General features: G+C 38.5%; 4 protein-coding genes across 5 annotated transcripts; 2 read left to right on the top strand and 2 right to left on the bottom strand.

Annotated features, from left to right (window-relative positions):
- The first annotated feature begins 3,329 nt into the window (after nt 1–3,329).
- On the top strand, nt 3,330–6,187 carry LOC126619362 (peptidyl-prolyl cis-trans isomerase Pin1). 2 transcript variants are annotated; one of them, XM_050287720.1, is made up of 3 exons: nt 3,330–3,527; nt 4,191–4,593; nt 5,822–6,187. In XM_050287720.1, the coding sequence occupies exons 2-3, from the start codon at nt 4,353–4,355 to the stop codon at nt 5,944–5,946; spliced, it is 366 nt and encodes a 121-aa protein (XP_050143677.1). In that variant the 5' UTR covers nt 3,330–3,527; nt 4,191–4,352; the 3' UTR covers nt 5,947–6,187. The 2 variants fall into 2 exon arrangements, with proteins under 2 accessions (XP_050143677.1, XP_050143676.1); XM_050287719.1 differs by having other exon boundaries at nt 3,330–3,535.
- Nucleotides 6,188–8,962: 2,775 nt separating this feature from the next.
- LOC126619361 (uncharacterized) lies at nt 8,963–9,596 on the bottom strand. The gene has a single exon (XM_050287718.1). The coding sequence runs from the start codon at nt 9,528–9,530 to the stop codon at nt 9,030–9,032; it is 501 nt and encodes a 166-aa protein (XP_050143675.1). The 5' UTR covers nt 9,531–9,596; the 3' UTR covers nt 8,963–9,029.
- A 581-nt stretch (nt 9,597–10,177) lies between these two features.
- On the top strand, nt 10,178–13,220 carry LOC126619354 (pentatricopeptide repeat-containing protein At1g62350-like). Its single transcript, XM_050287710.1, has 3 exons — nt 10,178–10,628; nt 11,818–12,204; nt 12,876–13,220. The coding sequence occupies exons 1-3, from the start codon at nt 10,266–10,268 to the stop codon at nt 12,900–12,902; spliced, it is 777 nt and encodes a 258-aa protein (XP_050143667.1). The 5' UTR covers nt 10,178–10,265; the 3' UTR covers nt 12,903–13,220.
- Nucleotides 13,221–13,480: 260 nt separating this feature from the next.
- LOC126619349 (GTPase-activating protein GYP1-like) lies at nt 13,481–20,603 on the bottom strand. Its single transcript, XM_050287702.1, has 10 exons — nt 20,438–20,603; nt 19,424–19,580; nt 19,137–19,320; nt 18,747–18,817; nt 17,908–18,045; nt 17,723–17,814; nt 16,462–16,733; nt 14,945–15,030; nt 14,650–14,751; nt 13,481–13,863 (listed from the first exon to the last, which is right to left on the bottom strand). The coding sequence occupies exons 1-10, from the start codon at nt 20,551–20,553 to the stop codon at nt 13,702–13,704; spliced, it is 1,380 nt and encodes a 459-aa protein (XP_050143659.1). The 5' UTR covers nt 20,554–20,603; the 3' UTR covers nt 13,481–13,701.
- Between the last annotated feature and the right edge of the window lie 855 nt (nt 20,604–21,458).

Genomic DNA, 21,458 nt, shown 5'->3' with positions numbered 1-21,458 from the left:
ACTCTATGTGGTACTTAGTCACTCATGTATCTTACCATGCAATGTATAAAGTGTAAAATATTGTACTAATTCATTATATATAAACGATTATGGTGTGTTTAAACTTCTTTCATTAATTATTATATATTTTCTACACTCACAATGTTTGCCAGCTCGCTATATAATCAACTTAAATCAGTTAAATCCATCATGCAATGCATTTCCTTCCAATTTTTTATGATAAATTAATAGATAATTGACTAAATAAACATCCTGTAAAGTTTCAATAAAAATTTCCAAGTTTTTCTTACAATTTCCGTGGTTTCCATGTAATTTTTATCGATATCGATATTATCCCGATATTTCCATCGATATTTCCGTGTTTTCGGACTACAGATATTTCCGATATTACCGATATTTTCTTCCTTGCCCACAGCCTAGCCCGCCTAGGCACCCACCTAGCCCGCCTAGGCACCCGCCTAGACCCGCCTAGGTCGCAACTCACTTGGACAGAAAATACATAACTTTCATTTTGCATTTCGTTTTTTTCCAATAAATTGTAAGAGATTTGTTACATACTTGAATGAACAAACATTATATCCTTATTTCACATGTTTTCATTATGTTCCAATACTTCATGATATATATGCATTATATTTTGTAGTTTATGATGAAATTATATATATTTCAAGTAGAAGCAGACACTTATTTACCTGAAATATGATAGATTTACTTAAATCCGCCTAGTCCGCCTAGGCCCCACCTAGCCGCCTAGTTCGCCTAGGCCCCAGGCCCCAGCCCGCTGCCCGACTAGCACCTAGCGACTTTTAGAACCTTGATGTTATTAGGTTTTTCACATTGTCCACACATTTTGGCAGAATTAAGAGCATCTCCAATGCAAAGATTCAAATCCCAGACCTTTATATTTGGGTCCAAAAAATAATGGTGGGAGAATTTGGAGTTTTAAATTTCGAAGAGACCACCTCTTTGAGTGAGGGGCTTTCTCATTGGTGTGTGAGTGCTCCCAATTTCGTCAACTCTTTCAGTTCCCGGCCCTAGTAGTTGGCCAGGGTTGGTGACATCCATTTTTCTTCTCTTTTGCCTTTTTTCTCCCCTCTGTACACTTGGTTTTCTCCATGTTTTCCGACCCCGTAAGCCTTTCATCGGCCTCAATTGGAAAGCCTCAATGCCAACTTCATTTTTCTTCTCCTCCCTCCACGTTTTCCACCTCCATGACTCTAATCCATCCATTTTCTAACCATTCCGTTCACTTCTGTCCTCCATTGTTCTCACAAATCTTCGGATTTGCAACCATGTCTTCCACCCGCGTTTCATTGCTTTCTAGGAAGGTGTATAGAGCTACGATTCGAGTGTACACACCACCACCTTCCAAATGTACCGTTTTCGGCTTTGTTGCTAGGGGAAAGTATTTTCCCACTGGCTTCTTTTCTTTGGTGGTTATTCAATTTTTATGGTGTTTGGAGGAAGATGTAGTCTTCTTCTTTTTTGATTATGGGCCTGTGTTTGGTGAGTTCTCCAGCATGGGGTGCTGGTTTGTGGGCGGCAATAGGTGCTTCGGCAGCGGCAGAGGAAGCTAGTTTTTAAGGTGGTTTATTTTTTTTATTTTTTGGGCTCTTCGTTTGGGTTGGACTCTCGTGTTGTGCTGCCTTGAGGGTTTATTTTTTGTTTTGTGCTTTGAAATGTATTTGGGCCTCCATTTATGTACTCTTAAAATGAAATTTACCTTCCAACAAAAAAAAAAAAAAAAAAAACCCAAATTTAAGTTTTGAGAATTTAGGTAAGTGTTAGTTGGACTCAAAGCTCTAATCTTATTTCTTTGGTTGAATAACATTTTTCCTTGTTGGCATAGGCTTCACCTTGAACTAAATCTCATTTTGAAACTTAAACTTAGTCTCACTTCGGCTCAAAACCCAAATACCAGTCTCGTATGCTTAATGATGTTGTGTATTATATTTAAACTCAAATGTAAGATCCGAGTATTTGCATTAAAGATGCTCTAACTTGATGATTGTTTATACGATCTGAGTCTTTACAAAATGTGCCACTTTTATTTTTAAATTATGTATACTACTCCCACAAGAACAAATTTATGAATTTGCCAAAACCTAAAACAAAAGCAATAGAGCGGGGTCGGATTTGGATCTCATTCAATCTTCACATCTTATCTGTTCATCGTATATCGTACATTCAGAAATTATTTTAAACTTTTTATTTAAAATTAAACACAGATAATACTTAACAAAAATTAACAACTTACAATGAACACATAAAATATGAGGATCGAAGAAAAAATCTGAAGAGAGGATGTGAGGATCGGAAAGAGAATCCGGAAAAAAATCTAGGCCTAATTGGATAAATGGTCCCCGTGGTCATAAGGTATTCGGATGATAGCCCCTGTGGTAAAAAAATTCGGATTTAAACCCCTATGGTCTAAGTCTGTTAGGATTTATGCCTTTCTGTTAAATAATGTTGACGCGGCTGCCACATATATGCCACGTGGCTGCCAAATGTCTGCCACGTGGCAAAAATAATCATTTTTAATTTTTTTTTAAAAACCTGAATTTTTACCACAAAAAAAAAAAAAACCCAGAAGCTCCCTCCGCCCTCCGCCCGTTCCCCCCCCCCCGCCAGACTTCTTCTTCTTCTTCTTCCCGCCGGAGCCCTCTCCCCGCGCGACCCTCCTCCCTCTCCTTCTTCCTTCTTCTCGCCGGTCTCCCCGCGCGACTCCTCCCTCTCCCTCTTCCTTCTTCTTCTTCTTCTTCTTCTTCTTCTTCTTCTTCTTCTTCTTCTTCTTCTTCTTCTTCTTCTTCTTCTTCTTCTTCTTCTTCTTCTTCTTCTTCTTCTTCCTCCCGCTGGAGCCCAGCTCCCCCCTCACCGGAGCCCTCTCCCCGCGCTACCCTCCTCCCTCTCCCTTTTCCTTCTTCTTCTTCTTCTTCTTGCAGATCTGGGTTTTTTTTTATGTAAAAATTCATGTTTTTTAAAAAAAAAATTAAAAATTATTATTTTTGTCACGTGGCAGACATTTGGCAGCCACGTGACATATATGTGGCAGCCACGTGACATATATGTGGCAGCCACGTCAGCATTATTTAACAGAAGGGCATAAATCCTAACAGATTTAGACCATAGGGGTTTAAATCCGAATTTTTTTACCACAAGGGCTATCATCCGAATACCTTATGACCACGGGGACCATTTATCCGATTAGGCCAAAAATCTAATCCGAGCGGAGTGGGCTAAAAAGTCTCCACGAGCCCTGTAGATGGAGAAGTAAAAGAATTATACATATATATATATATTTTTTATATTTATTTATTTATTTATATATTGAGTTGCCCTCTCGCAGTCGCTCTCCCACACACCCACCCACCGATTCCATCTCTCCTTCTTCCGTCGCCGCCCTCTCTGTCTCTCAGTTTCTCACCTCGCATCTTTATCTCTTCTTCATCTGCCATCCCCTTCCCCACAGCCCGATCCCCCGCTCTCAGGCCTTTCACTACATCCGCCGTTGGATTGCTTCGTTGCAGGTCTGTCGGTAAGCTTTGGATTTCATGATGATTTTTTCCTTCTACTTTCTGTGACTGCTGAAATCTTTTAACAACTATGAACGTTTCCTGGTGTAATTTGGTTTCTGGGTTTATAGATTAATAGCTTTAATTTTTGCGGATAATTGTTGTTACTTTTGTGATTGTTTATTGTTAACTTTGGATTATGCATGTAAAAATCGAAAATTTACTGAATTTCTTGTTTGAACATGTATTTTTTTTATTGCTAGTATGATAGCAAGCAACAATGAAACTCGTATTTGAATTTTGAATGGTGGGCAAGGACTGATTGCAACAATGTTTTTTGTTCTGTGTATCCTTTAATTTTAGGGTTGATGTCCATGAGGTAATGTAGGTTTAAAGGGGAAGGATAGGGATGAATTCAAACATTGGTTTTTCGGTTTGCTGATATCTTTCGATTTAGAATTTTATGGGTGAAGTGCCTTTGCGCACTAGAAAGAATCAAAACTTTATTAGAGCTCTGGTATCGATAACTATTAACAACTGATTTGAATAGCTGCGGGGAAAATTGACATTATTAAACGCGGGACCTGTCAAACCCGTCAAACGTTGTTCGAGCTCTGCTTTCAATGTTGTTTCATACCAGTGAGAAAATATAATTCTCGGTAAAATGTCCTTGTGCAGACTACAGGCAAGAAAACATTATCAAAACTCGGTGTTTGAGCTGCAAAGATAGATTCGTCCGGGCATAAGCGTAAGAAAGCAGCTCCTTTGATCTGTGCATCAGATCACACGGACAAGGACAAAGAAAAAAGGCAGGCTGCTCGAAAGACCAAAAGGACAAAAATGTCCTCGTCAGCGGGGAATCAGGTGAGGGCGTCCCATATACTCATCAAGCATCAGGGGTCGAGAAGAAAGGCATCGTGGAAGGATCCTGAAGGGCAGATCATCAGGAACACCACCCGAGACTCTGCCGTCTCTCAACTCAAGGCTCTCCGCGATGACATCCTTTCTGGAAAGGCCAAGTTTGATGATCTTGCCGCTCGCTACTCTGATTGCAGCTCTGCCAAACGTGGTGGTGATCTCGGTTAGCACTTAACTTCACAAAGTTCATATTTAGGGTTTTATGTCCGCATTTGTGTTTTGACCTTAGAAACTACCCCAGATAAGGGTATCAACATATTGAAAGTCCAAAACAGAAAAATTGTAGCGTTTGGTATCTGAAATATGAGCTGCGTTTGTTTATTCGATTTTCTTATTTGGAAAGAAGCATAATTTGATTTGCCAAAGTAGTTACAATTGTTATTTAACAAGCATAATTTGATTGGCCACAAATAATTGCAATAAAAAGCTTTAGCTATCCAACAACTTATCTAGGTCCGAACAGCTTTCTAGCTTAAAATTGATCCGATACTCCGAAGAAACAAAGCCCTAAGTAACCGTCCAAAAACTTGTGTTACCCCATGAAACTTCTATGTCTCCACTTTAAAGTCATCACAAGTCCAAGTACTCTTTCCAACTGGAACACCCAAAAAAATTCCCATCCCTCTGGGTCCCATTGAATTTTTTCCTCCCCCAAAAGCCTTCTGCCTTCGCACCGATTTGTGCAAGCTTGTTAGAATTACCCAACATTTTAGTATATGTTTTTGTTAAATTATTTTTTTTTGAGAAGAATGTTTTTGTTAAATTATTTATTGTTTTAACTTCAACTTCAGCAAATATATGTCATTCACTTAATTAGAAATCGATTAAAAAAAAAAAAAAAAAGGTCGTACCCAGTGCACAAGGCTTCCGCTTTAAGCAGGGTCTGGGAGAGGTGAATGTCGGCTAGCCTTACCCCCATTTATAGAGAGGCTGCTCCCAAGTAAAATGTCGTACCCAGTGCACAAGGCTCCCGCTTTACGCAGGGTCTGGGAGAGGTGAATGTCGGCTAGCCTTACCCCCATTTATGGAGAGGCTGCTCCCAAGTCTCGAACCCGAGACCTACCGCTCATGGGCGAAGGCACTTGCCATCGTGCCTAATTAGAAATCGATTAAAAGTGAATTTTTTTTTTTCAAGTAACATATAAATGTGGGTTTGTACTAGTGATATTTCCTTTCTCTCCTAGGTAACTTGCTTAGAATGGAAGGAGATTAATTCCGAAAAATGTCTATATTTGCATGAGAAGTATGACTTTGATTCCTCAAATAAGCCTTGTTTTGTGAGTTTTTGTTAGTGAATATAACTTGACAATAACGCCTCATCATAAATAAGATTCCGTTAATAATTACATGGTACAGGCATTGTTGAAATGTATGTCAAATTGTGGTTGCAGGTCCCTTTGGTCGGAACCAGATGCAGAAGCCTTTTGAAGAAGCAACATTTGCTCTCAAGGTTGGTGAGATGAGTGACATTGTGGATACGGATAGTGGTGTCCATATCATCAAGAGAACTGGATGAGCACCGAAAGTGAAACTTGTTGATCTTTGGGTGAATCCAAGTATCTTTTGAAACACAATTTGTTCCTTGATATTATTAATGCCTATGGCTGGCACTCTTATTGTATGAAGTGATGTTGTCTCGTTGGCGTGTGAGTACCTAAAGACGGATTTAAGCACCGTTTCTGATACGGTTTATTCTGAGAATGTTATGGTTGTGCTTTGGATTTTCTGTTTAAGGTTTTATTTGCCTCTTCCTCTCACTTTGTGTGCTTTCGGAATTTTGATGTTATGCTTATGGACGAGTTGATAAGTTTGCCGTGATGTTATTGTTAGGTGTTATATGCACTCCTGAGTCCTGTCCTGCACCTGCACATGAATGCGGAAGTGCAAGATAGGAAAACAAATGATGCCCCTTTTATTAATACAAGTACTTCAACCTTTAGGTGGCTAAAGGAAGTGATTAGCAAGTTGGATTGTTTTGGTGATTAGGGTCAATCTGCTCAACCCAATGCGTTTTGGGTTAAAACCCTCCCATTTCCATAAGTTTAAAATAGAAATATCGCTTGTATTGAAATAAAAAATTAATCGAATAATTTCATAAGTGAATAATGCTCTTTTTAATTTTTAAGCTTAAAAACATCTAGGTTGGACTAAATGCTAGTTTGTGTGAGGTTTGGTGGTTAGGGCAGAGTGCTTGTCACTTTACACTTATAACACGTTTCTTAATTCGTAACTGAGAGGAATTGAATTGAGGAAGAGTTGGATTGAGAAGGAATTAGAATCAAAATTTTATGGAGGTTGTTTACTAAACTATTTAGAATCGGAGTAGGAATGATGCTGATTCCATTAAAGTTGTTCACCAAATATGTCTGAATTGGAATTAAAACTAGTATAATTACTAAACCGCCTATGCTCTAAATAAAGAAAAAACTAAAATTGTCCAGATGAGACAACTCGGGATGCATATTATGACACGTGATATACGATGCATTCGGGATGCACATAAAAATTTCTCTATTGGAATTTGGGGGCAAATGGAAACCAAGGTAGATACAGTATATGGAATATGGATGATGCATAAATAAGAAGGGTGCAATGCGATAAAGTCTCCCTCCCTCCCCCTAAATTGGATATTTTTCATGGACTGATCTTTAAGAACTTCAACTGGGAATGGGAAATCCAAGAGCTCAAACTAATTACAAATTTGCATAAAGTGGTAGCTAGACAGCAGTACTGCATCCGCAAACACACAAGTAATCACTGCCAGTGCACGAAACAAGAATGTATACCGGAAGAACTCTTAAGTGCGTAGTTAATGGATCGTGAGGAGGAGGCTAATGTGAAGAAGGAAGGAGTTACCGGTACAAGCTTCATCGGTTTGGTCTTCTCTTGGTCTCTTCGGGATGTTCTCAACAGTGAAGGGTTACATGAAATCGTTCATTCCTGCACTTATCGAAGAAACACATGCTGATTTACGTTCAAGCATGTCTCTGTCCCGGGCGCCTGCTTGTGAGATTTCGACTGCTGAAACGACTTAGGACCACAAGCCACCCAAAGACTTTTTTTATGAAATTACATTTAGGAAAATGAGAGAAGCTGAAACTAGTTACGTAGGATAATATGAGCCGGAGGCAGGAGATATCATTGCCTTGACCGATGCTAGACCAAATTGCGTTGATGATTTGAACAGGCCTAGAAATTTTTATCTGATTGCTTATGTTGTCGGGTCAAAAGATGACATTCCAAGGGGGCGCCTTATCCTGTCATCAAAACCAATCGGCGGAGAAGGATACAAGCAAATGAAGGGCAAGACGGAAACAATGTTTGCTGTCTATTTGATGAACATGGCAACAGATGTTCGTGTATGGAAAGCCCTTGAATTCAGATGACGCAAACAGAAATCTAATTAAGAATGTGTTGCAACTGCAACCCAGTCTTCTATCATTCCTTCGACACAATGCATTAAACCTTCTTATGCTAATGCATCTTACAGGGTTAGAGTTGAGATATTATGTGTACGTAATGGATCGATCAGTCTATACGTAACGTAATGGATCGTCAGGAGGAGACTAGCAAGTTGAACAATTATGAAGTTACAGCAGGTCGAGGCTTAATGAATGTCGTCTTCTCTTGGTCACTTGAGGATGTTCTCAATCCACATCTTCACCAAAATCAGGTTAATTTGTACTGTGTGTCCACCTGTTGAGGAACTCGGATGCTCTTTCAACTGTGACGAGTTACAAGTCTTTCATTCCTCCACCCGTTGAGGAACTCGGATGCACTTTCACCTTATCCGGAAACTATGGTAGGAACATATGCGGCACAGGTCGGAGATCGCATTGCCTTGACTGATACTAAACCAAAATGCGTTGATCGTTTCAACAGGCCCAGAAATTCGTATCTCTTGTTGCGTATGTTCATCGGAGTAGAGGCAATAATCTCTCAATACTCTCGTCAAAGCTTATCGATAGAGTTGGATACATGCAAATTACGAGCAAGAGAGATACGCCCTGTGCGGTCTATCTTGTGAACATGACAGCAACTGTTCGCGTGTGGAAGTCGTCTTCATGCTTTAACTTACTAATCCAGTTTGTCTTTGTTTCTTACAGGGTAGGAATTCTTGTTCCATTTACCTTGACGACGAAAAATGCTACCTGTCTGGTACATTTCCGGCAATGTGCTCCGATCTAAATGATTCCAATAAGCTGCCGTTTCAAACTGTATCAGTTTAAGTAAATGCAATCACCGTAACACCATAAAACAAAGACAGTGATCGGTATGTCACTCGTTGCCCCAGTTAAATTCAAGCGCAGAACATTAACATGCGCTCCAACCAATATTGCCGGGTTAGAAGTAACAACACGCGTGCTGAGATTATGGCAAGCAATATCGTGGGTGGAATCATCGGTTAGATTAACGATACATGCGCATTTTCGAGCTACACAGAAGGAATGAAACCGCTCGAGATATTGATGGTTGAAGAAGGTGCTCGGATTATACACAAATCATGCTAATAATTGCTCAAGAAACGAGAATTAGAAAGAATAATACTTAGCATCGACAATTCCATTGCATTCCATTATTTCAGTTTTACAAAGTACCCTATCCAGACAAACTCAGGAAGATCGAAGTCGCAACCCCGAGTGAGTAGACGCCAATCACGGCCCCAACTAAGTCTTTACCGGACCGAGTCGCAGCCCCAATCCCAGCAATCCCGGCGACGCCGATCGGAACTCGAAACATCACGGCCTTCCCAGCATTCTCGACGACAGCGCCGGCGAAGAGCTCTACTGCCCACTGCTTGAACTGGGCCGGCCCAAGAGTTTGGGCGTGGGCGGGACGAGTGACGGCCTTGAGGGCGGAGTCGACAAGGGAGCGAGTCGGGGGAGATGGGACCCAGTTGAGGATGAGAGGGTGCGGGTGGAGGGTGTGGAGGGTTTTGTGGAGGTGATCGGAGGCTGTGGGGAGCTGGTAGGGGAAGACGCCGTCGAAAGCGTGCTCGGTTAGGGAGAGGCAGTGAGTGAAGGCCGAGTCGCAGGCCGAGTCGAAGGCGGGCGAGTTGGATAGCGAGGATTTGACTCGCTTTGAGGCTGAGATTCCCATCCTCTTACACTCTCTTGTGTTCTGCGCGACTGTCTGTGCCTTTGATCCAACAAAACTTTGGATCGAATTTTTCGAAAAAGAAAGAGGTTTTTTTGTTTTTATTTTTAAATTTTTTTTTTTTTTTAAGAAATGATAAAGATTATCGCTTACCTTTAATTCAATTAAAATAATACTTTTTAATATTAATCTAATTGAAGTAATGATTCATCAATTGAAAATATGTGACTATTGATCATTTGACTCATCAAAACGTGTTCTTTTCATCAATTCTAACTTCCGTCAAAATGAGTCACGTGCGGAAAATATGAAAAGCCAAATGAGAAAAATTGTAGCAATGGTCCTAAACTTTAAACTAATTGAAGAAATGATTCCTTAACTTTAAACTAATTAGAGCAATAGTCTCTCAACTTTAACCTAATTAGAACCATGGTCCCTCAAATTTAATCTAATTAAAACAATGATCCCTCAATTTTAACTTAATTATGGCAATAGTTCTTCCAACATGATTTTTTTTTTACAGAATTCTAATTGAATTGACAAAAATGACCGTAGTACCTTTTTGATTAGTTAAACACCAATAATCATGAAATCTTAGTTGAAACTGTTCTAATTAGCTTAAAATTGATAAACCGTTTCTACATTTTTCTATTTTTTTTAATCTTCCAAAACTTGGGTGGCAAAAGAAAAACAAAGCTTCCAAAACCCTCACTCCACAATCCACATCCAACAGCATTCATGAAATCTGCTGTGATGGGTTCATTGGGTTGTTTGAAATTCCACGTTCCTCAACTGGGTTTGAAACAAGATCACCCAGAACTCAACCACCTGCGCTATTTATCCGCAACACCTTCTTCTTCTTCCCGAAAATTCACCACCGTCTGTGGCGGCCTAAGAGGGGGACCGAGAAAGCCTCTATGGAAGTCAAGGGTGCTCTCCACCGAGGCCATTCAGGCAGTTCAGTCTCTGAAGCTTGCCAAATCAACCCCATCGAAACTCGAGGAGGTTTTTGATGCAAGACTCTCCAGGCTCTTGAAAGCTGACTTGTTGGACGCCTTGGCCGAGTTGCACAGACAAAATGAAGTCCAATTAGCACTCAAGGTTTCTCATCTCTCTCTCTCTCTTCTTTTCTTTTCTTCTCTTGCATTACATTTACAAAATTTCGAGATGAAAATGGTAGGCCTAATTTTTCTTCAATATGGGTTCGTAATAGTGGTGGACGTGAACAAGTTTAGACTCTTTTGGGACTGTTTATTTAGAAAGCACTTATGCTCATAAGCACTTACTCTGGAAGTTATACAATTTGAAACACCTTGATCATTTTATTAAGAATCCAAAGTGTTTTTTGAAGAAGCATCTAAAGCATCTGGCAGGTGTTTGTTCAGAAGCTGCGTTTATCCAGTAGCACTTTCAGCTTTTTCTTCCATAAGCTGTTTTTGGTTGTTGGAACACTTCCAGAAGCAATTCCAAACAGACCCTGTATATAATAGCGTGATGCGTGAGAGTAGGTTCGATATTCTTTCTGCATAAATCTGGGAACTAAGTAATAAAGTTCTCTCTGCGGAAATGAAATGAAATTTGAGGAAATTAGGACCACAAATGGATTTGTTCACACTGATAAGTGTATTTTCAGTCTATGATTTCAATGAATTTTGTTCTTCTAATCAGATAGTAAGTAATGAAACACTTATTTTTGTGAGTATATTTTGTTAATACAAGTCTAATTATATGGATATGAATTATGTATAGTTTTGTTATCTAAGGATGCATCTTTGCAAGGAATTATGTCTACGATATTCTAAATGTAAGAGAGCTTCTCAATTGAGAAATACTTCACAAGTCCTTATTCGACAACTTTATTTGGGGTGAAATAAAGGAGAAAATTGGTAGACCTCAAGTGTTTCCGAGAGACAGTTTCCGATTTTCTTAGAAATAGCAGCCAAGAAGTCTTTTTCAAATATGAAATAGAAACAAGTCCTTAGCTGTCAACTCTGCCTTCTCATTCAACCAAGTAGGGAACTTTATTTATTTTGAAAGGGCATGTTGTTATCGGTTCATAGTTTGTACCTTTGCAATTAACCATCTGAATTTCTGGTGGTTCCTTGTTCTTTTGGTAATGGCTAGTTTGTCAGTTTCTGAACTTCGGACTCCAATTTGGAAGCTGTTTAACTAAGTTGTGACCTAGTTTGTTCATAATGCTCTTGTTCATAATGTTTAACTAAGTTGATAATATTTGAGCATTTTGTATTTTTCAATTATCTATGTTATCTCAACTGGATTCAGGTTTTAGGTCTTCAAATTTGTGCGGGAGGAAGTATGGTATAAGCCAGATCTCTCCTTATACTGTAGCATGATCCTACTGCTGGGGAAGAACAAACTGATTGAAATGGCGGAAGAGCTTTTTTCTGGATTGAAGGAAGACAGCTTAGAACCTGACACAAGGGCATTCACTGAGATGATTGGAGCTTATATACAAGTGGGCATGACGGAAAAGGCAATGAAGACCTATGAATTGATGAAGGCATCAGGCTGTGCCCCAGATAAATTAACGTTTACAATATTGATTAGAAACCTTGAGAAGGCTGGAGAGGAAGATTGGGCGGCTTCTGTCAAGCAAGATTGTGCTGAATATGTAGACTCTCCTGAGAAATTTTTTGAAGAAGTTGAACGGAAACATGTAAGTGTTCAAACTTTAGGGTCTCACCTTCACTATCATTTCATCAGCACCTTATTGAGTAATCTCTTAGGGTATCGCCTAAGGTCTGCATGCCTTATTGAACATAAAATGGCAAATAAGGATTTATACAGTATTATATATGCGATGATATCTTTGCTTTCCTCCTCTTTCATGGAATGCTCATCAACCCTCTCTATCGAGTAAACCTAGGCTCTCCGTGTAATATTCAATGCATGAATACCCTGGATCTGTATGAATTCCTAGAAATTCATTTCTGTTCTTAGGATCATGAGAGACTAACTCTGCAGTCTTCCCTCCATGGTCATACAGCCCTGCACCCAATAACCTGTACAACTCGGAAATTCGGGATGACATTTGTATCAATGGAGAATTTCTTTGTACATGATCCACCACCCCATACTCTCTCATAATCCAAATACTACGTCTGTTTTGATCATAGCGTTTCACAGCAATAGACTTTCCAGCAGCTGGAATGGCCATGTACTTGGTCGGCAACTCACAAGCTAAATCTTCGGGCAGCTCATTCTCCTTAAATTTCTCACCACTCACATCAAATGACAAATTCACATCAATTCGGATCATAATTTTATCGGGAAGGTATTTGTAGTTTTGACCTATTAAGAATCTGACTGCTCCTTTTATCATGGCAGGGGAGGAGATCACTCAATCTTGTTTAACAATTTTCACTCAGGGGACTGCAAATGTAGGGTTGTTTAACAGCAGTATAACCAGTTACCGAAAGCTGCCGGATACATCTGAGGAACAAAAGCAAATGGCTCAACATCGCAGTTTCTGTCTCTGTTCTACATGCGGGTGTTCGGTAATCCTTCTCTGGATTTGGGGCACTGTCCATACTTCTGATTAGGGATCTTGTTTAAAGAAAAGTGGAACTAGTACGGCTTGTGGCACATATCCTAGTAGTAAAGTTTGTGTTTACATATCTTGTTCACCATATATGGTTCTACAGCAATGTCAGATTTCCGACCTTTCCCTTCTCCCTCTCTGTCCGGTCTCCTTTGTATCGAGAAGAAAAATTACACCAAAACTTTGAAGCCATTTACGCTGGTTGGTTGAGAATTGGTCAGTTTTCGGATACAAGTTAGTCGAATTCCAGTTCATAACCTGGAGTTTCGGAGCCTGGATTCAGTTATTTCTACCCAAACTCTTTGAAGCCTGAGTTTTTAACAATTGTAGTTGAATTAGGCCACGAATTTCCTCACCTTCGTCTAAGAAATAAATAAGAAGTAAATAGAAATACATCAATTTTCTTTTTCCTCAATTGATCAAAAGGTGTATCGACAAAGAAATGCTTGAAAATACAAATATTAGAGACACCGGATGCATATACGAGCATGGTCCTCCACCATAAGAGACCAATTGTACAAAACGAACTAAAGCACAAAGAAAAGGAATTTAGAAAGAAAAGGAGACAAAACTCGAAAGCTGCCGATACAAAGTGAATATTACAAGTTGGTTTTAGCTGGCTAAATGGCTAGGGGAGCTGTTGAACATACTATGCCACACGAACGCTCTTGAAAGCACGATCTCTAGGTCTTGGTGAGTCCAGTTATCTGTCGGAAGGTGTTGAAGAAACATAACCAACTCTTGGAACTCCAGCTTCACAAGCTTATCTGACCACTGCATATCAAACAACAGTGGTCTGTAACTCATTGACCTCTACTTCATTTACGATATAATAAAAACTGAAAGCAATTTCGGTTGACATGCAATAAACGAAGGGCATTAAGTTTTCTTATGGAATCTACATAGCCAAAGAATACAGATATGGCCCTTTGGATTCTCTGCAGTCAAATTGACTCGACCACATGGTGTGTGCAGAAACACCCTCGAGAAATGGCAAATATGGACAAGGAAAAATTTAGCAGAAAAGCCAATACTACCTTGGCCTCCGCCTTCCGGTCATGACCAAAAAGATCATGCATGGCCTTACGCTTCTGCCCCATATGCAACCATTCCCAAATTCTAAACTACGACAGAAACTAAAAAGGAAAAAAAGAGCACAAAATGGCACTTAAATGAATGGAAAGAATGAAACCATTACTTCTGTCAATGGAAAGCGGTAGACAGTATAATTTTTCAGTTTCGAACTTGTTGTTTATCTCATAAATGCTAATCAGATCAGAATTTTCTTTAAAACCTCATGAAAGGAATAAAAAGTATCATAAGCAACGGGATTTCTTCCATAACCAAAGCTGGTAACATACTAGCCTCCCTTACCACACTAGCACTTAGCCAAAAGGCCGAAAATCAAAATGATAGCCTTAGACCTCTCCATTATTAACCTAATGCAAAGAAACCGCACTGCTAATTGACAATAAATCGATAGATGCATTTCTTTTTCACAGTGAATACATCCGGACAAGTAACCAAGGAAACTATCCTTGCAAAGGCAAGAAGTCTTACCGTTAAAAGAAAACTGGCAAATATATACACAAGAAAATCTGGCAATGAATCTCCTTCAGCAAGATAGGTATCCCACAGGCGGGTGACGAGATCAAAAGGAATCTAAGCAGAAAAATAAAAAATAAAAAATAAAATAAAATCGCCATTAGCTTTGCAATAAATGAAAAAAGCACCAAACTTCTGTTACTCTAGCAACCTCAAGATTAGTTAGAGTGACTTTGCCCATCATATGTGAACATCTTTAAAATAGGGAAAACTACAGAAAGGCATGGAGAAGAGATCTTTAGAATCATACCTCCCGTATTAAAAGACAGTTGAACCAGCGGAAAGCAAATTGAAGAAATTCTAGCCCTTGCTCCTCCATGTGTGTAGATACCGGTTCTAGCACAATAGAATTAATACTGAGTATAGTAGTATACACATGAAAGATGATAGCAGAACTTTTACATGTTTGTTGCATCACACAGCATGAGGTACTGGTATTTTTGGAATGCATTATATTAAAGCCCGTCATACAAGAAAAAGTTGTTCTTGCCTTCAAGAAAACAAACCCTAGAAATACACTATCAAGAATTCACATTCACCAATAAAAGAATTTTCCTTGGTACAATACAATATAAAATCGTGCACCATCATTTTATTGCATCACATGAAAAATTGGACAAACAGAAAGTGCAAAGAAAATCACCTCCATAGCTCTATAGCATATATTAAGTTATTAACACACCCCAACTTTAGCCTAATGTTTGCCTAAACTCTCAATGGTGCATAATGTTTAAGAAGGATTTGAAAGTGTGCCCTGTGACTTCAAATCTTTGGTTAAAACTGTCTAGAGAAATGAAAGTAAGCTGGGTTATTCCAAGGGACTTTTTTCCCTTCTTTTTGAGAAGGATAAGTAGCAGGTAGGGGAAAGAAGCCCAGAGTTATATGGGGTTCCATGCTCTTGACTGTGTTTTGGGTTGTTTGGTAGGAGAGGAACAGAAAGAGTTTGAAGCGTATGATGGCATTTGGGCTCTGAGACGTTATGGGACCAATTCAGTTTAAGTCCTTTCTTTGGGCAACTGTTTCTATTAAATTAAGGGATTATCTTCAAGATAATTGCTCATATTGGCAAGCAGCAGTGTATAATATGTTTGTGTTTTGGTAGGGTCTATTTTAGAAATAAATTGTTCTATTTCTTTTTGTTGGTTCCTGTCCTCTATAGTTTAATGGGCAATAAAATATAAGCTTATATTTTAGTATAATTTGGGTAAGTTTTAAACAAGTACTAAACAAGTACTATATGACCCTGCGTAAAGCGGGAGCCTTGTGCACTGGGTACGACCTTTTTTTTTTTTGGGTAAGTTTTAAACAAGTACTATATGTCCCTTCATTAATTCCTGCATGATTAGAACGCCCCATCTTTAGGCAGCCAAAGCCTCCATAAGTGAAGCAACACCTGCCATACTAATCTCAGATCATTCTGCCTTCCACACATCCTATTTATTCTCTTTGACAACATACGCAACATACACCCCAGAAACACCCAAAAAATTCTTATAAAGTACCCTACAGGAAATGGAGCATGTTGCTTTGGCTCCCTCATTCACCACTTGTAGTTACCCATAAGTCCTAATATGCATAACAAAAAGAAAAGAAAATTCCATTTTGAAAACCATGACAGAGGAAATGTTTCAATTCTTCAAAAAAATTGACAAAAATAATAAAACTAACCAAATGTAGCTTGTAAATTCATTATAAAAAAAAAGTATTGGGTCATGCAGGAAAAGAGGTGCAAGAAGGAGAAACTAGATACTGAAAGATGGGAGTTACCATCAATCCGCCTGACCAATTCCTTTAGCTTAAACACTAGCCTCTGGATTCCCGGCTGAGCAAATGTGTAATGATCTTGCATACCATCGAGTAACTTTGATAGGCACCAATAGCAATCAGCCTCAACGTAAGATATTTTATCGGGAGATAGATCGGAGATTGACCAATTATCCACACTCCCTTCTAAGTATTCTGACAAGAAAACTATTAGAAAGGGAGTAGCCAGATCATTTATTCCCTGAACATATCCACTTGCAGGATGTCTAATGGCCCTGAAAGAAAATAGGAAAAGTAAGTTGAAAACATGTCACTAGTGATCATAATAATAAAAAAATTCAAGAAACAAATAACTCAAAATGATCATAATAACCATGCTCCATATCTGACTCAAATTTTAAAATCTAAATTACAGAAACCCAAAAACTGCTCACCCAATTCGTAATGCTAGCAGAATAAGTAAACGCATAATCTTTTTCACTTCGATAAGTAAACGTTGTATAACATACTATCTGCGCACGCTCCACATTTACAAAAAGATGCTCCATGGAAAGCCAATGGAATAGACCTAGACCTTAAAACATCCTGATTATAAGGCTCACTAATAGTTGAGTGACAGTTTGGGTATGAGAATCAGGCCCTGTATTCCCATCCCTCTAAATAGACAGTCAATCCTACCCAAAAAAATAGCGCAGTTGAACAAGAAAATAAGAACTTAAACAAGTAGCTATCAAACTTGAAAGCACCATCCGCGAACCACAAAATTTGAAACTAATACTTTAGGAAATCCTTTAAGGCAAGTCAAAAATATCCAACTACGTCTCTTTATTAATAAGAAACCTCTAAAGTATAGACATGGACATGGGCTGGTTTTTAAACCCTACTCAAGATGGAAGACAACAATGTAGAGCCAAAATGATAAATGTTTCATACTGTAACTGCAGCGTAATTATCCGCATGTTTACTGAACCAAAGTCCTTTGCATGAACCCTAAACTAAGACAATTGGTCTGAACTTTCTAGATAAACCATATATCTGGGATCAGTATTTTACGCTTGTTGTTAGGCATAAGCGGTCCAATAGATACAGGTTATTGCAAAGGTTGAAGATAAAAATATAAAACAGAAAGGTCAAACATATTTGGGTTCATGAGCTGCTGAACATAGGTTGAAGAAGATATTCCATAAGCCATCATTTCTCCTTTTCTCACATGAACACATAAGATGTTAATAAAACCCAAAAAGGATCAGGAATAGTATTTAACCATGTGTAAAGGATCCGCTCCAAGGATTTCTGGACTTGTTCTTGCTGAAAAAAGGATACATCTGGCACTGTTCTTGGGCAATCAACCGCAATCTAAGATAACAATAAGTTATTGTTAAATTCACCAAAAAATGTATTACAAATTTAGAACTAAGCAGATGGGCATTTTGGTATATATCAAAGCACCTGGCGAAGCATGTTTATCTCATCATCTGAGCGCTCAGAATCCGGAATGTCATAGTACTGGGAAACACAATCAAGATACTCGAGGCGCTTCCTTTTCAGAACTCCCCCCCTTCTATCTGAATTAGGTGGTGCATATCCCTGTTGTCAGTTCATGTTTAATTTCATACAAGTAACAACTTACCAGATAAAGGTATCCCTGATTATTACAAGGGGATATAAAAAATGAACTCCCTTTCTAAGACATAATGTTATCTTAAACAAATTCTTTAAAACTTCCATTCCAATTATAAAAAACAAAGCAACAAAAAATTCATAAACAAGAAAAAGTTGATGATATGAAGTGAAAAATAACCACAAAAGGATCAAAAATGCATAAAACATCAATTTCAAAGCATGGGTAAAACAATGGCCACCCACAGGGTGCACTTGACAACCATGACCCAGCTGCAGATATGGTTTTAATGAACAAAACTGTACAATTAGAAAAGCCAATACAGTGGACCTTAAGGAGAACCTTGCATCCTCAATGTCCATAATGCTTCCTATCACAATGTTAGCGCAGAGTATACTATATGCAAGCCACACAAAGTATCCGGTCGTGACATTTACACATTACATGCTACTACCAAGAGGATTGCTGCCCAAAGGTATCTATCCAGCAGTAGATCCTTTAAATTCAACATCAACTATGCCCGCACAAAGTGAATACTTTTCATGCATAATGCTCTATGGGCAATATTTCAATATTTTCAGCATCCGTACAAGCTAATGCCCAATCAACCAATTATTAGCATCCAAAAAATTTCAAATTCTTAAAAGGATCCAAACCTCGAGCTTACCAAAAGAAGCCTCCATATGTCTGGTCGCATATATGGTGGTATGCCACTCCAAGACAACTCACGCAACTTCTCTACACAAACAATTAAAAACTAATTTTTAAAAGAAAAAGGAAAGAGGAATTAAAATAATACAGAGCTCGGTCATCTCAGCACGAACCAAAATTTGCGGAGTGATAGATATATCATAGAGAAAATAAAGGAAAATTCAGATTTCAAGTGATAAGGTTGTCCTTTAATCATGATGATATGCTTATACAAAAACGTAAAGAAACAGAATCGAGAGCATATTCTAACAGGTCAAAGGGCCACCCTGCTGCTATAATATTAATATTATCACCATATATGCAGGAGAAAATAACAGGGGAAAGACTGATGAGAAAGTCATTATACCTAGTATGACTGTTGTCCCTGAGAGAACCTTTGTGAACTTTGCAACTCTAGCAGAATCAGTACATCTAGCACCCGTGGTGGATTTCTGAGCTTCTTTGGAAGTATTCTCAGTATCGGAAGTGGATGAATTTAGGCTATTTGAATTTTCATTATTGTTTGCCTTGATTGAGCTCTGCACTTCTTCCTATTTTGGAAGTAAAATCCTAGCTTTTACCTTCTGAGTTAATCATTTAGTGCAAATACTATGATATAGAAATTTATTACACAAAAGATATATCAAAATATACCTCCAGTTCGTTGGCCATACGATCGCTTGTTTCAGATTCATTGTATGAGAAGCTCCCTTCATAATTTGGAGAGGGGTCTTGGATGTTTGACTGATCTAGCGGGTCTGATCTCCGACTCAGTAACACTTTACCAGGAATGCTACGCCCTTTGAGCAACCTAGATATCGAAAATAGAATCAGAACATAAATAAAATAAGATATTTAGGTAACTTTAAGACAAAACACAATCGGACATTTACCAAATGTAACTAATATCTAACTATGATGCTGATGGAAAGTAAAAGTCAGTACTAGTGCAGAACTGAATCGTTCTTCCGAACTTCAATATAACAAACCAAATTATCCTACACATGACCATTCTACCATAAATCAGTAAATCTGAGACACAGATGCTTCTTAGTCATTGAAACAAATCCAGTAAAAAACTGAATCTCCTATAACCAATTTTCAGCCACATGACATCAATTTACGGTTTTATCTATACAATAGGCGGACGGAAAACAAAGCACAATAAGCGGGATTAAAACTGCGAATCGCCCATTAACTCTAAATTCGAATAGTCTGATTGCATCTGTTGTCCCCATTTTCTCACCAACCAAACAGAAATGTGCATTAATGGATTCTTCAATCAAAGCACAAAGATCTCACAAATCACTAAACTCTTTCCGCTGATTTACATAACAAAAGGAAACCACCAAAACCCACATTCGTTCCTCGGCCAAATTGTAGAAATTGGGAGAAAAAAAATCTATAATTTACGTACTGGACCAATTCCATCATGGGTTTTCCCAAATGCAAGGAATCGAAATCATTTGTGGGTGTGAAATGGACAGTCGAATTAAGAATTCCCAATAGTTAATTGTAGTAAAAGAACAAGCCTTTTCCAAATGGGTTTTCAAATCTGAGGAAAATCATTACCAAAATTCACAAATAATGAGAAAACAAACTGTAAATTTAAAACGAAAAAAAGAAAAAGAAAAAGAAAGAGTAATTGTTGGGAAGAGGGAGAGGTACCCTCGAACATTTCGGAGCGTTTGGTTGAATGTTGAGTCGAGGGATGAGATAGAACCTTCATCCTTAGAGTGATTTTCTTCTTCTCTGTTGTTGTTTTGGTTGCTGTTGTTCTTCATGGTTGACTAGATCTTCTGTGCTCACTGATCCTTTGCTCGGACCTCTTTTCCAGTTACAACATTAGTTTGTTCGGCTTTATTTCATATTTGCCCCTAAATTTTAGAGTTTTTCTACTTTGGTCTTCCACATTTTTTTTCTTCTCCCAGGTTAGTTCTTAAGACCAACTCCAACCTTTGGAGTAAGTTTTAACCCCTTCTATTCCCCCCTTCCATTCCAACCCTTGTGTTAAAATGGGGTTAAGTGTTAGAACCAAAAAAAAATTCTCAAATTCCGGCCAAGATTTAGCCCAAAATTAGTGGTGGAGCCCACATTTGAGAGTGGAACAAGGGAAGTGAACTGGACTCGCCCAGGCCAGACGTGCGCACGGCCGCACGCGCTTGCCCGCCTTAGCTTCCCTGGCCCACCCACGTGGGGCTGTCGCCCCGTGACACGAGCCCTACGACTCTTTTTGCTTATCTAACGGCCAGAATTCAAATGGACCTTGGATATCGAACGGTCCCATTTAATTTATTTAATTTTTAGTTTTATATTTATATATTTATTGAATCCAATAGCTGAGATTGAATATAATCAAATCTAATGGTAAAAAAAAAGATCTAATGGTCCAAATTTAAATAACGGCTAAAATAAAAAATATATATATATTTAACTCAAAATTCACCCAAAAACTCTATAAATACATGTTCAAATATCCACACAAAAGTCACTTTTCTCCTACAATTCTTCCAATTTTTCTTTCTACCATCTTCCATCTTCCAAAACCATTTCTTCCAATTTCCAAATTTTTCAAGATGGCAAAAGATCATATTAGAGGTCATAATTGGTCCTTTGAGGAAGATGTTGCTTTATGCTTTACATGAGTTGCTATTATGCCATTGGCACGAATCAAAATAGAAAGGTTTTG

The sequence above is a fragment of the Malus sylvestris genome, chromosome 4 (genome assembly GCF_916048215.2).
Source record: "Malus sylvestris chromosome 4, drMalSylv7.2, whole genome shotgun sequence".
NCBI classification, from domain to species: domain Eukaryota; kingdom Viridiplantae; phylum Streptophyta; class Magnoliopsida; order Rosales; family Rosaceae; genus Malus; species Malus sylvestris.
Note: the sequence above shows the minus strand (reverse complement) of the source record. Positions and strands in the feature narration are given on the sequence as shown.